The sequence below is a fragment of the Mercenaria mercenaria genome, chromosome 11 (assembly GCF_021730395.1).
Source record: "Mercenaria mercenaria strain notata chromosome 11, MADL_Memer_1, whole genome shotgun sequence".
NCBI classification, from domain to species: Eukaryota; Metazoa; Mollusca; class Bivalvia; order Venerida; family Veneridae; genus Mercenaria; species Mercenaria mercenaria.
Genome location: NC_069371.1, coordinates 72,877,127 through 72,893,269, shown reverse-complemented (window position 1 = coordinate 72,893,269; position 16,143 = coordinate 72,877,127). Strand labels below are relative to the sequence as shown.

The 16,143-nt window shown below is 36.2% G+C and overlaps 1 protein-coding gene across 2 annotated transcripts in view; it reads right to left on the bottom strand.

Moving 5' to 3' along the window:
* Positions 1–11,224: 11,224 nt before the first annotated feature.
* LOC128546662 (uncharacterized) overlaps positions 11,225–16,143 on the bottom strand; it is a 30,199-nt gene continuing 25,280 nt past the window's right edge. For both annotated transcript variants that reach the window (XM_053517716.1, XM_053517714.1), the window contains one exon: positions 11,225–13,059. In XM_053517716.1, coding sequence (XP_053373691.1) covers positions 11,240–13,059 — 1,820 coding nt within the window. In that variant the 3' untranslated portion in view covers positions 11,225–11,239. The remainder of the gene's footprint in view (positions 13,060–16,143) is intronic.

Here is a 16,143-nt window from a genome sequence, read left to right as displayed (position 1 = left end):
TTCATTTTCTAATTTTCAAAGTACATGTATGACTAAACTTCAATTTTAAAGACAGATCATTTTAGCCAAATTCCTGACGTCCGTGCCTTTAAAGATCACAAGATATTTATGTAAGCTGTAAAGTAATGCTAAATTATTTTACACCAAAGAGTAACCCGTCAAAAAGCTTTCACAGTCTGCCGTAGTATGGATTGAAACGGATTTCTACGTATTTGTCGCTCCACCTGGAGGTCTTGGGTTCGAGCTCAGCTATGATCAAAACCACATTCCATATGACATCAGAACTGCTTCTATATTCAGGAAGCGTACTAAAGAGATATCAGTATGACACAAGAGAACAGTTATTTGCCCATAATTATTAAGCATTTTAAAGTCTAAGCATTTTAAAGTCTAAGTCTAAATTTCGGACTTAAGGTAGTGGACCCATATTGCCACTCGGCCATTTCCGCTTGATTACGTATTCTCGTTTGGCAATTCGGCATTCTTCGGACGTAAACTAGCTCACCGCGCACATGACATTCCGTAAAAAAACCGGGAAAATGTCGAAACAGCATAATATTATGTAGAATACGTAACTTGCCTATTCTTATTACGTGTCCACTACCTTTAAATGTTGGTGAATACGGGCTCTGGATCTATTTGAAAAGGGTTTCTATGTCTGTTTTGAAATAATTAAAATGGTAACAATAATCAACAGTAATCGATATTTTTTGCGTTGCTCAACGATTCTATAGGCACTTAGTACTTGAGTACATGGCATTGTGTACATGAGTACATTACATTGAGTACGAGTACAAGCGTAAATGGTTCTTTAGTATTTTTCTTATTAATTCATGCGATCATACTTTTTGGAGTACATGTCGTGCATTTTGCTATTATTACATGTGTTCAGCTGGCGTGGATAACATTTGCTTACACTGTACTGTATCTTTGGTACCAGTGCAATGTTGTAAACTGACCGCTATATAATAATGACCCACGGTCATTATTTTATGTTGGGTCATAATTTTATATAGAATAATGACCCCTATCTATAAAAAACTGACACCCCTTATAAAATAATGACCCCCCGATTTTATCTATAAAATGTTGACCCCCACCTACCCTAGTACTAACATACTCTTTATCAGTTTAGGTCACTGTCGTATTTCTATTGCTTATATTTGTTGTTGTTGTTTCTGCTGCTGCTGATGCGTCTACAGCTGACACAACAGCAGTATATCTTAGAGGCCCCGCTAAGAAATAAACGTACACCTATAGAAAAATGAAGTTTAAAAGGGTTTTCATTTGAATTATCATTGTTGTACATAAAGAGAAGTATTACAATAATAGAAGATATACCTAAGTCGTTTCAAGGTTACTATAGAAATAGAGATAACCGATATTTAGGCTGGAGGATAATTTGGTTTTGTTTACTAACAGTGTATTATCATCTTTTATTAGTCATCTGAAATGATTCTGGTCATGTTTTCTTGATAGAAATTGAGATCATCCTTTAGGAATAAAGCAAAAGCCCAACCATAAAAACTTTGGTGAGATATTTGGCCTGAGGAAAATGATTCAAACCACTTGTCACTTACAGTGACTCTGCTTTAGTATTTGGTTGGAGTTGTCGAGTGGTTAAGGTCGTTGACTCCAAATCCAGCGGCCTGGGTTCGATTCCCGGGCGGGGAAGCTGGAAATTATGAAACACATGTTTCCCACTCAACTAGAGGAGTTCTGGTAAGCAACCCAGAGTTACTGGATTGAAACCCAGGCATCCTCGCCGCCTGAAAACTAGCCAATTCTGGCTATCTAAAACTGGGCGTTAAACTGAATATGAATAATATTGATATGAACAAATTTATGAAGTAGAAAATAGGGGTCTTTCCGTGACATTTTTCGCAAACAGCAATAAGATTTTGTAACGTTGAAACTTGTGTTACGTCGGGTGACGTTTAGGCTACTTCAGTGATACACGCGATGCAAATATATGCTTCTACCGCATTTTGTGAAATATTTCACGGAAAGAGCCCCTTTTTTTTATTTCATTGACTTGTTCGGAATTTTCATAGCAAAAAGACTGCGTAAGTCGTAGTAAATTGAATCGTTTTCCGTCGACCAAACCGTCCACCGATGCTCGTATGGTGCTACTCTAAGATCAAAAGATTTTTTTAGAACGCCCATCGTAGTGACATTTTATGAAATGTCCGATTGACAACACTGACATATCATTCTGTTTCCCTTGCCAAGAGCGTCCGAATGCTATTTTTGAAATTAATCCAGCGAAAAAAAGCCATTTTTACTCCAGATGCTTCAATATTTCATAATTTTTACGAAACAGCCCTTTGCTAAACAAAAAAGGAATATAAAAGACCTGAATCGTACAAAATGAAGGGGAGGTGTCCTTGTATATGAATACCAAATATCAGGGCCTTATGGTAACTTTACTTTTCGACCATTATTACTTCTACCGACGTCAAAGAAGACTGGCGTAACAACGCATCTTAAAAACCAGCTATCCCGGTTGAGGCCAAATTACGCATCCTCTTTTAAATATACTTTACGACTTTTGTGAGCCTCGGTGGCGCAATGGTAGCGCGCTTGCTTATTAAAGCGGATAGGTCTCCACAAAGAGTAAATTTGTTGCCATATCAATCGTTTGCCAATAGAAACAATAAAAAAAATGACCTAATGGAAGGGGGATACATAAAGGAAATCCTTTTGCAACTTGGAATCCTTGCAACTTTCAAAGTACATGGTAGAACATACTTAGAACATACATGTAGATCACGAAACTCCTGCTTCAAAAGGTGCGTGACTTTTTGTTTAGAACATGTTTTAGATCTAAACTTTTTTGTTACCTATAAAAATTTCATGCTTAAAGTATTGAATCTGGAACTTATGATAATGATGATTTTGTTCGAAATTTTAGAGAAAACATCATTTTGTTATTGCCTCCTACATGTTGCACTTATTTCGTAATAGCATGGGCTCGCGGGCTCATTACGGAAAAATGCTGTTGACGGTAAAATAGTTCAATTTCTGAAGTGTAAGATTGTTAAAAGGTAATTTATACGTGAAAGAGCACCATGTTTTATGCTGCCCCTGAACGTAATGTCAAATACCCTTAACCTTCGTTATGCCACCTATATATCATTCATATATACCTCCAAAAAATAGGCAAACTAGTATGAGGTAGCCCAGTTGTTTTATTACCTATGACGTTCCTCGTCGTTATAAATTATTAAAATTTCAATATATTTTTGAAGAGAATCCTTTTTTGGATTTCAGGCATCTTTGTTATTTTTCAAACGTTTTTACGTAGAAAAAATCAACAATTATATCAATATAAGGCATAAAATATGAAGTCGGATGTTAGGAAGTTCCACGTTGTATGGCCTGTGACGCCAATGACAATACGATGTTGTTCAAAGTTCAGCATAATATTGAAATATAGCCATTCCGCTGGAAGTTTGGGTGATTTTTGTCACTTTTCAAGAGCTTTTAAGTAACACGTATTGAGCAACTATTATACCCCTTTATAACATTCAAAGCCATTGCACAATATGTTAACTTAGTTTCTGTTACGATACCCGTCACGATTTATATATAAAGTTGTAATGTGTTTTTAAAGAAAACCAGGGAAGCCCAACTCGGGATATTTTATCAAAACTATATACATTGTATATGTATGTCTTGCAATTGATAATTTTTAGAGGTATCGATACAATGCTCTTCACACACATTCATTCAACTTCACGCAACTCAAGTGCTTCTAATAATGTGGCTTTTGAAAAGCATAAAAATATGATGCGCATTGCTCGTGAGATAACCAAAAGAAGGACCGTATAATTTTAACCCCAAACAAAAAATATTTCACTGTATACAGTCACTAAATTCTTTATGAATATTTATTGGCGTATTATCTCGGCTCCTTTCAAAAATTGGCTAGATCCCACCATGGGTTCTAGAGTTAAGGCCCTTTAAGCGCCAAAATTGCTATTTTTGCTTTTGCAGCCGTATAGATCCTTAATTTATGGTTTGATTTTAAACAAACTTGCAAAATATCTTTAACAACAATAGTTTTTGGATTCTACGATGAATTTGGCAGATCCATTTATAATTTCCGGACTTACGGCCCCTGATTAACCTCCTGAAAGAGCCAAAATTTGTTACTTTTACCTTGTAAACACGATAGAAGTGACATTTTACATTGGAGTTTCACAAAACTTACAAATTAAGTCACAATTATATTTCGGTTCTTTTCGGAAACCGACTAGATTCCGTCATGGGTCCAAGAGTTACTGCCCCAAAAAGGGGAAACAATTTTATAGTGGCACTTTCAGCCATAAAGAGGTTTTATTTATGCTTTGATCTGAAATTAAAGAATAAGCTTGTTTACACTCTTAGGGGCACACATTTTATTCTACCTTAATGAAACTTGTTTAGAATGGTTTGTTATCATAAAGTCTTGGATGGTTTCAAATCTGGGTCACGTGAAGTCAAAACCGAGGTCACTAGATCAAACCAAAGAAAAATATTGTATACAATCTAAAGGCCACTATTTTGCTCGAATATTCCCGAAACTTTGTCAGAATGTTTTGAATCTTGGACAAATTCGAACCTGAGTCATGTTGGGTAAAAATGTAGGTTACTAGGTCAAATAAAAAAGCTTAAGTACACTCGAAAGGCCACAGTTTTGGTCTTGATGAAAATTAAAATAGAATATTTGTATCCATGAAATCACTAAGTAAAACATGTTTGCACTGTTATGGTGTGTTACTCAGGTGAGTGATCAAGGGCCATCTCGGTCCTTTTGTATAATCTTGATACTGTGTTAGTTTTTGAGTAACTGAGAACTAACAGAAACAAGAGCAACGGATTCGGGAATAATCATGACCTGTATATTGTCATTCAAAATATTAGGAATACTCTAATCTAGGGTTAGGATTAGGTTTAGGGTTTACGGTTTAGGGTTTGGGTTGAAATTGGCCCAGTCCTGGCTCAGACTTAGTTTCACATATAGTTGTATAAGAGAAACCTTTAAAAATCTTATCTTAAAGCACAATGCACAGAGCTTAGATATTTTGCATGTAGCATTGTTTATTGGACCTCTACCAACATTGTTCAAATCATGATCGGTCTATTCCAAAAACAAAATGTTGATTATTTAGGTGTATCGGTTGAAATATTACTCAATAAGCACTGGCTTTCAGTCTTTTCAGCGCTTTGATTGTAATTGATACTGCTTTTCTACTACTGTTACGGCTAGTCGTTACTGAAATTGTTCACTTTTAAAAGCTGTTACTGCAAATGCGCGCAACAACTCATACTAGCTACTACAACTACTACTACTGATATTGCTTTTATTGCTACAGCCGGTTTCCAACTTTCAGTAGTGCTGCTGCTTCTACCGCTCCTTTTTTCTTTTGCTACTGGTTCTTTTCCTACAGCAAATATCTTTGCTAATATTTTGCTAGTACTACCAATTGCACGTTTTTGCTTCTGCTAATGCCAATTTCAAATTTTGCTACTGCTACTGCTGCCACTGCAACTGCCAGTTTTATATTTTGCTTCCGCCTCTGCTTGCACTGTTACTGCCGATTTCAGGATTTAGCATCTGATACCACCAGTTTTAAGTTTTGCATGACACTTATTTTGTCTGTACATAATCTGTAAAAAGATTCTTTGGAAGCAAAGCATACAACCAAGCAGAATAATAGCAGACTCGGTTTGATTGAGTCTGTTCATGAGAGGTAAGAAAATATGCAACAGCTCTCACGCCCCTAGCTTTGTCTTAAGCGGAACTTATGATTTTGTTATTTATAATAGCGTCTGGAATTTATGGTAAAAAGCAGTAACTATTGTGTTGTTTTCTAATTGTATTTTAATTGAATATTAACATTCCGTAAAATACAAAGAAATTCCATAAGGAATAAAAAGGGTTTATTGCATGATATGTTTGTCAAATAGTTGCTTGAACCTCTGAAAAAGACATACATATGGCCTGAGAATATAAACATTATCAAATAAAGCACAACAGTGCTAAACGGAAAATACATGCAAACACATATGTGGTAAAGTGCTAAAATCTATACATAATACAGCATTTTAATTATAACAAGCAAATTCGATTAATTGGAATCCCCCACCAAATGGGTTTTTTGGTGAGGAATAGCAAAGAAATATATCCGGCAAAAAATTATGAATGTTACTAAGAAGCAAATAATTTCATAAGTTGTGATTAATTTAATAGAAAACAAACGTTTTAAGTGTACATTATAAATGTATGCTACGTTTTGATCCTGACTAATGAAATTATTTTGAATGGAATATGTTTACTGTAATAAACTTTAGAATTATATGGAGGTATTTGAAATGTGAGCTAGTGTAACTAGAACCAAATATTGTATTCGAGCAGTTTGGCACCAGCTGTCGTTGTTTAACATGTACATTTGAACTTAAAAAGAACAGATATCCCTTAAAGAGAGGACAATCAAGCACGAAATCCAGGACGTGGGTAGTGGCGGGACTGAGGGGTGGTTGTTATTACAAATTCGCATGCTAATAAATATTTATGCAAGGTTTAAAAGATTTTAACAAAAAGGGATATGTTAGAGGGTGGGGGTTGTGGGGATAGGATGGGGGTGACCGGGTAAAAGTACAAAACTTCACATATTGATAATAGATATTGATAGAAAATAAAACGAAAATGAAGAAAATAATTGTTGTGAGGGGATATTGAGGGATGCTACATGATCGGGGTAGTGGGGGGTGACTGGATGGAGGAGCCAGGTGGGGGTGGGGGGGGGGGGGGGGTAAAACTTTGCAAGTTGAAAAATATTTATGGAATGTTTGCAAAAACAAAATATGGAACGAATTTTTTGTGGGGAGCGGAGGGGAGTTTGGGGTGTGAGGGGGGGGGGGTGGGGTGACCAAAGCGGTAGGGGTGACCAGGTTTGGGTACACAACACATGTTTACAATAAATGCTCATCGAAAAGGATGAAATAAGTGTAATGAAATTCTACCAATTGGTTAGTTTGTTATGTCAAATATGTAGATTTTTACACAATTAAAGGGAAATAACTCTGAAGTTACTAAAGAGATCCTAACGAAGTTGTGTATGCACTACCCAATTACGGTGATCTAAACAATCAATTTACGTTTCATAGTTCTAGGTCAAATATATCACAACTTATGCAGCAGAAATTGCAATATTTATAATATCCTATATAGTAAACACTAGAAACGTCTAACCGCCATAAACCGCCATAACTCTAGTGTTACTAGCAATCTGACTGAAACTTGACGGGCTGCATAACCTTACAGTGATAAACATGAATATGAAGTGTTTTTTTTTAATATTCTAAACCACTTTCTAGATATGGCTCCGGACGAAGGAAGACACGGAATGAAGGACGGACGAACGGACGGACGGACAACGCCGAAACTATATCCCTCCGCCTTCGGCAGGGGATAATAATCAATTTAGATTCTTTAATAGTTTACAATGATCAAAGAAGTATTTAACATACCCCGTTTGTACACAAAGTACATATAAATGCATATAAAGATTAGGAAAATATCTTAAAGTCCAAATCCCGACATAATCAGAATGTCGGTAGGTAATACAGATTTTTAAGCACTATATTAATTCAAACTCTGCTATTAATTATAAATACTCTCTACTTAACAATATTCCTGCTATGGATCAACCAGTTGAACTTCGCTCGAAAATATTTAGACAGTCATGAATGTTCAAACACGGTCCGTCATTCAAGATATCTATAAAATGGCTATCACATTGATCCATGGTACACTTGACTGCGGTCAGTTCGATGTTTTCTAATTTGACGGCTTTTGATAGAAATAAGCATATCGACGCGCATTGCTCGTGCGACAGATTACAGTTCCTGATGTTACACGACCCGTCCAAGGTAGGATTTATACCGGTGATAGATATCGTGTTACAGTTAGATATAGAAAATTCCTCTAGTTCTTTGTGATTCGTAAAGTCAATATAATGACCTTCACAAGCGTTCCCAGAGCATTTGATCTCACTTAATTCGAGGATGTTGATAGCTTCTGCGTGTGATAGGAATGAGCATAACGACGCGCATTGCTCGTGCGACAGGTTACATTTCTTGATGGTACACGACCCTTCCCAGGTAGGATTTATACCGGTGATAAATATCATATTGCATTCTGATATAGATAAACCAGTAAGCTGTGTGTGATTTGTAAGATCAATATAATGACCTTCACAATCATCCTCAATGCATTGGACATTATCTAATTCAAGACGGTGTAAAGTGACTGCTTGTGACATGCAAATGCATAATGACGTGCATTGCTCATGTGATAGATTACAGTTACTGATGTTATACCTCTCGGGACATGTAGAATTTATACCGGTGATAAATATATTTTTACAGTTTGATATAAATACATCTCCTAACCTTTTGTGATTCGTAAGATCAAAGTTATGACCTTCACAATTATCCTGAATGCATTGTATTTTATCTAATTCCAGACAGCTTAAATTTTCCGCGTGTGATAGGCAAGTGCATAATGTCGCGCATTGCTCGTGTGATAAACAAAAGTCGACGAGCGTACATGATTGAAGGACCGTATAATTTACACCCAAAGCAAATATTTCACTGTTAAAAGACACTAATTCCGCTAATTCTGTACGATTAGTCAGGTCAGCAGTATGACCCTCACATTGTTTCTTAGAACGTTTTATTCTTTTTATTTTAAGAATCTGTAATGACACTGCTTGTGACAAGCATGATGATAACAACGAACACTGCTCGCGTGACATCTCACAATTTGAGATTTTACAGGATCGAAGGCAGATATGATTTATACCGGAAACTGAAATTTTACTCCGTGATAACTTTATACTCTGCAATTCTTTGTGATTAGTCAGATCAGTAATATGACCCTCATATTCATCAATAGTGCATTTGATGCTACATATTTCAAGCGTCCGCAATGATTTTGCGTGTGAGAAGAATGATGATAACAACGAACATTGCTCGTGTGATAACTCACAGTCTGAGATTTGACATGATTGAGGACAGATGTAATTTATACCGAAAACCGATATTTTACTCCTTGATAACTTCATCATCTGTAGTTTTCTGTAATTTGTAAGATCAATGGTGTGACCCTCACAGTTGTCTTGAATACATTTGGTAAAATTTAAGTCAAGAGTCCGTAATGATACTGCTTGCGACAAGAATGATGATAACAAAGAACTTTGCTCGTGTGATAACTCACAGTCTGAGATATTACAGAATTTAGGACAAAAATGATTTATACCGGAAACTGATATTTTACTCCTTGATAACTCCATCCACTGCAATTCTCTGTGATTAGTCAGATCAATAGTGTGACCCACGCATTCATCATTAGTACATCTGACTGAATCGATTTCAAGAGTCCGTAATGATGCTGTTTGTGATAAGAATGATGATAACGACGAACATTGCTCGTGTGACAACTCACATTTTGAGATTTCACAGGATTGAAGATAGGTACGATTTATACCGGAAACTGATATTTTACTCCTTGATAACTTAATCCTCTGTAATTCTCTGTGATTAGTAAGATCAATGGTGTGACCCTCACAATTTTTCTGAATACATGTGGTAAAATTTAAGAGAAGAGTCCGTAATGATACTGCTTGAGACAAAAATGATGATAACAAAGAACTTTGCTCGTGTGATAACTCACAGTCTGAGATATAACAGAATTTAGGACAAAAATGATTCATACCGGAAATTGATATTTTACTGTCTGATAAGTGTATATCCTGCAATTCCCTATGATTAGTCAAATCAATATTATGTCCCTCGCATTTGTCTTTAGTACATTTCATGATATATATGTTAAGACTCTGTAATGATATTGCTTGTGACAAGTATGATTATAATAACGAACACTGCTCGTGTGACAACTCACATTTTGAGATTTCACATAATCGAGTACAAGCATTATTTGAACCAGAAACTGATATTTTACTCCAAGATAATTTTATTGTCTGCAATTCTCTATGATTAGTAAGATCAATAGTATGACCCTCACATTCGTTCTGAGTAGATCTGATGCTTTGTAGTGCAAGAATCTGTAATGATGTTGTTTGTGACATGCAAGTTGATAACAAAGAACACTGTTCATGTGACAACTTACAGTCTGATATTTCACAGGATTGAAGATAGGTATGATTTATACGCGAAACAGATATTTCACTCCGTAATAATTGTACAGTTCGCAATTCTCTGTGATTAGTAAGATCAATAGTGTGATCCCCACAATCGTCCTGAGTACATTTGATGCTTTGTAGTGCAAGAGTCTGTAATGATGTTGTTTGTGACAAGCATGATGATAAGGACGAAAACTGATCATGTGACAACTTACAGTCTAAGATTTCACAGAATTGAAGACAAGTATGATTTATACCGGAAACAGCTATGTTACTTCTTAATAACTTTATTCTCTGTAATTCTCTATGATTAGTCAAATCAATAGTATGACCCTCACATTCGTCCTGAGTACATTTAGTATTCTTTAGTTTAAGGGTTCGTAATAATACTGCTTCTGACAAGAATGACGACAACAACGAACATTTCTCGTGTGACAAACGACAGAATATGATTTCAAAGAATTGAAGAGAATGACTTATACCGGAAAGAAATATATTACTACTTATTAACACTATACTCTGCAATTTTCTAAGATTAGTGCAATAAATAGTATGACCCTCACAATCGTCCTGAGTACATTCGGTGTGATTTAGTTCAAGGGTCCGTAATGATACTGTTTGTGACAAGCATGATGATAAGGAAGAACACTGTTCATGTGACAGCTCACAGTCTGAGATTTCACAGAACTGAAGACAAGTATGGTTTATACCGGAAACAGATATTTTACTTCTTGATAACTTTATACACTTCAATTCTTTATGGTTAGTCAAATCAATAGTATGACCCTCGCATTCGTCCTGAGTGCATTTAGTATACTTTAGTTTAAGGGTCCGTAATGATACTGCTTGTGACAAGCATGATGATAAGGAAGAACACTGTTCATGTGACAGCTCACAGTCTGAGATTTCACAGAACTGAAGACAAGTATGGTTTTTACCGGAAACAGATATTTTACTTCTTGATACCTTTATACTCTGCAATTCTTTATGATTAGTCAAATCGATAGTATGACCTTCACATTTGTCTTTAGTATTGTGTAAGCTATCTATTTCAAGAGTCCGCAATGATACTGTTTGTGGCAAGAATGATGATAATACGAACATGGTAATGGCACAGGATAATGCATCCTACATGATTCAATACTAGTAGGATCTAAATCAGTAAAGCACGTTATTGCACTATCTTGTCGATGGGGCCCGTAATAAAAATGGCGTAGTTTAGACTTTACGGTATGTTGATCAACTGAATTATGTTCTAATAAACAATCAAAAGTTAAACTCTGTACCCGGATTACTTTCCGAAAGAACATGTCTTCATCCATACTCTTGTCTCTTAGTGTTACATTATATATGCATTCACAAACATGTTCTGTAAGGTCAGTGATTAGTCCACATATCATAATAAGTACATTTTCTAATCGCAGTATTTCGGCAACAGAGGTTTCTGGAGTAACTGCAATGAGACCCTCAAGTAATGTAAGGGCAGTACCCGAGGAATAAGCATCAGAAACTTTCAATAGGTAACGGCTACAAATGTATAAAGCAGCAAAAAACTCCACGTAAGATGTATGAATAAATGAAAGTTGTGACTTCGCTTGTGTTGGGTCGGTACAGTTTACCTCAGTTAGAATACCAGTCCGCAATATTGCAGAAATAGCATCATCTGATACACCCAACTTATTCAGCTTGTATCGACCAAATACAAGTAATGAGACACTGTCCGCGCTTTTTATGTACGCATCATAAGCAATGTAGCCTATAAGTAGGAGCAGATTTCGGTTGTACTGACATCTCTCCAAACTATCAAAATACTTTGGAAGTGGAAGTTGTTCAAAACTGCTATTTTTGAAATCATGTAGGACAGGAGCAGCACTCAATTTGTCAAGCTCCCACGCAAGTACAGTATTAACAATGTCTGAGTAAACAGAACTTCTAGATTTACCTACATTGTGACCCTTACAGTGTAGCCAGATAATCTGCTGCAGCAACATTGGGGCGTTCTGTATATCTTTGACATTTAAATTTGAAAGTGTTTTTAAATCGAAGTCTCTAACAGATGGTGTTGGCGTTTCATTTAACAACTTCATGTATTTTTCTACCATAGGTGCCACAGAGCTATTCTTTAAACCAACGAGAGTTATTACCAAATCGTAGTCTGATGATTTCATATTTAAGATACCGCGAGATGATGGCCGAGATGTTGTGATTATTGTAGAATTCCGTGCAAAATGAGATGTCGGTACCCCGTGATGTGGCGACTGTCTGTTTGATTTAGGTTGTGCCCACTCGTCCAAACCGTCTGCTAGAATGAGAATACGGTCCGAAAGGTTTGTAAAAATATCGTCAATCAGAGTTCTATAAATTTCTGACCGAGTTTTTATCATATCAACAGTGTCAACAATACCTTCCGGCATTTCGCCTAAAGGTATATAAAATAAGAAATCAAATTGATTCATATCGTACATGTCGTTTTCTTTTTCATGTGTCATGCCCTCCTCGTCTATGACGCCTGAATCGTCACTGTTTCCTCTTTTTGTAATGGAAGTGCACCAGTTGTGCATCATCATTTTACAAAAGGAACTTTTTCCAGTTCCTACGTCTCCAACAATAAAAATCTTCCTATTTCTTTTTTCATCTGTGCCAAATAAATCGCAATATCTTTCTATATGGTTTTTATTTCTTCCCCTATTGTTTCCATTTTTCTCTGTGTTGTTTTCGTTGTTGCCATCTTTGTTTTTGTCGACAACCATTTTAGGAGATACATATACGTCACTGATGTTGACGTCATTTTCTTTTGTGTTTAGTGGAGAAATCCATGTTTTGACATAATGTTTCTGATATTCATCCACCAGGTGTTGTTGAAGAGCTGTAAATGTTCATTGTACAATACTGAATAAAAGAGATAGATTAAAAAATAACCAACAGTTGGGTGTATAGGCTTTGTACAAATACAATTATATTTAATATATACTACATTCTCTTTTATATGTGTATTTATGACTGAACAATTATTGAAAAAGACGTTAAACCCGAACACACGCACGCGCACGACACGCACACGCACGCACGCACGCACGCACACACACACACACACACACACACACACAGAGCATGTGTTGATTGGAAACGTGTAAAGCAAATGCGTCAATATTAAATAGTCGCCAACAAAATAATGTAAAACAGAAAAAAGTGGAAACTTCACAGGTCGCCCAACACGACAAAAACGAAAATGTTGCAGGCTCGGTTTGATTGAAACCATAAAACTATAGAATTGCCAATTTTCTTTTGCTATCCATGGCCTCTAATATACATAATGATCTATTCATGCCTTTATCTGAATGATGATCTTAGGATGCACTGAAAACATTATTATAATAAACTTTACGAACTAGTTTTGTATATAGTACACAAAGCAGACAGTGAAAATAATCAAACACAAAGCAGACAGTGAAAATAATCAAACTATCAGAGAACATTTTCCATATTTCTAAATCTGCGACTGTTTTACATTGTTACCCCATCAAAATGAAAACAGCTATAAAATTCTTAAAAATGGCAAATCATGGAAATTATCGCTGTAACCCTTGCCACTAAAAAAAGCAAACTTTACTTTAATTCATAAAACTTTATCAAAGTATCAAATATATTGATGTAAATGTTTACACGTGAAAATATATAGCACATATTCATTAATTCTACGTAAGATTACACTTCAGCAAAATTATCAAAATGTAGCGCATGGTCCTATATGATTATCTACAAAGGGTACGGCAAGTAACACATTTGTTTATTCAAATCTACATCGAATATTGTTTTCTATACTCAAACATGTATTGTCGAATATGCTCCCGTAATCAAAACACTGTAACAATGAAGATTAACAAAACCATGTTCCTTTCTTTTTAATCTATTGAATTTTATCAGTGTACACGCAACATTCATTTATGACAAATATTTCATTCCTGAAAATTAAATGTAAATATTTGATATTTATCTATCATAATTTATAAAATTCAATATAATATTATAGTAACTCTGCGACAATGGGAGCATAGCACTGCCACATTCTGAAAAATAAAATTACATCAAAGTAAAACAGGAAAAGAGCTGGGGACTAAAGTTGAAGGGTGTGGGCGTGTGTGTGGTGTGGGGTAGATGGAGAAAGGAAGTGATTAGATATTAAAAGAAATCATCAAGAAACAAAGTACTTTGCCTGGCGTGGGGTGGCGAAAGGTATAAATGATGACGGGATAGTAAGAAGCAACATATATGCGGCTGTGCGGGCTGGCAGGTTCGGGTATAAATATAATCTGGAAAGTTGATCCCTCGAAAGCACCGAGAACAAAACAAACAGAGAAAATTGCAGACTCGGTCTGATTGAGTCTGTTCATGAGCAGTAATTGAAAGTGCAACACTGCTCACGCCCCCTAGCACCGGTTTAAGCAGTATTCAATTTTCAAATCTAAATGAGTTGAAATCAATGATCGCGAAGGACCAGAAAATATAACAACACTGAGATGAAGTCGGGGCGACTTTTTATAGCCGCCACACAACACTTTTTCAACATTTTTTTCTACTTGTCTGCTTGCAGCAGTGAGCACAATGCCCAACTTTACAGTGCTGCCTCACTGGAATATCACGCCATAGACACGTGCCATGATACCCCACCCAGTCACATTATACTGACACCGGGCTGACCAGTCCTAGTACTATCCTCTTAATGCTGAGCGCCAAGCGAGGAAGCTACTAGTACTATTTTTACGTCTTTGGTATGACGCGCCCGGGGATCGAACCAACGAATTTCCGCACTCGAAGCGGACGCTCTACCACTAAGCTACCGAGGCGGTTGCGGCTGGCAGGTGTAGGTTGGTGAGAAAGAAGAAGTAATGTGGCAGGGGATGATAGGGTACTAGTCAAAGACAATATCAAGACAGTAAAGGAGAAAGAAATATTTAGGTAAGGGTTTGGGCAGTGGGGTGTAATGTGAGGCGGAGGCGTTAATGCGGTTTAGTTTAATCATATTGTATTGCTTATTGATATTTACATTTATAATAACAAACATCAAAAATGTACATGAACAGCCAAGAAAATAAGCAAATGGGTCGGGCCACAAGTTCTCACAACATCAGTTAATGCGGTTGGAGGTTGACCCGCGATACTGAGACAGTACCAAATAACGCAAAATTTTGAAAGAAAAAAGTCTTATTCGGGTAGTAATGAGGGGTGGAGGGTGACGAGCTACTTATAGATTATATCAAGAAACACAAACAATCGAAAGTAAGACATAAAAAAGGAAAATATCTAGGAGTTGGGGAAATGTGGGTGGTTTGGCGATGTGTTTCTTTTGTAGGAAATTGATACGTATAAAAGATAGCAAGTGTTATGAAACCTATGTCATTTAGTCAGTCAGTTAGGTGGTATTTTCATTTCAATGAAGTGTGTGAAGTTACATTCAGTTGTGATGTATATTTACAGAGATACGAGCTTATTGACAATCGAGATCAGACTTTTGTTGAAAAAGAATTTTAAGCACAAAAAGGACATGATTTCATCAACATTGTCGCTAGAGTTATGGAAGACAGTTGGTATCTACATGGGGAAGGCATTTATTAGATCTGATGTAATTGTGATGAGTAGTAATTGGGATTTGAGAATTTCTAACTAGGTTAATACACGCGCTGACATATTAAAAAAAAAAAAAAAAAAAAAAAAAAAAACACTTCGCACGACCCACTTTCCGCACTCTCCCTTATGAGCTAAGCGGGCTAACACAAAGTCAATGATCAAAAGTATTTCGAAAATACATGTAGCACAACTCGTATGACACCATCACGTCAACGCTTTTAATCACACCTACACCGCCTGTACAAGCGCTTATTAACGTAAAAATCAACTCTTATTATCGGAATCATCGACAATTTATTAACTATTTATCCATGCCATGACAGTT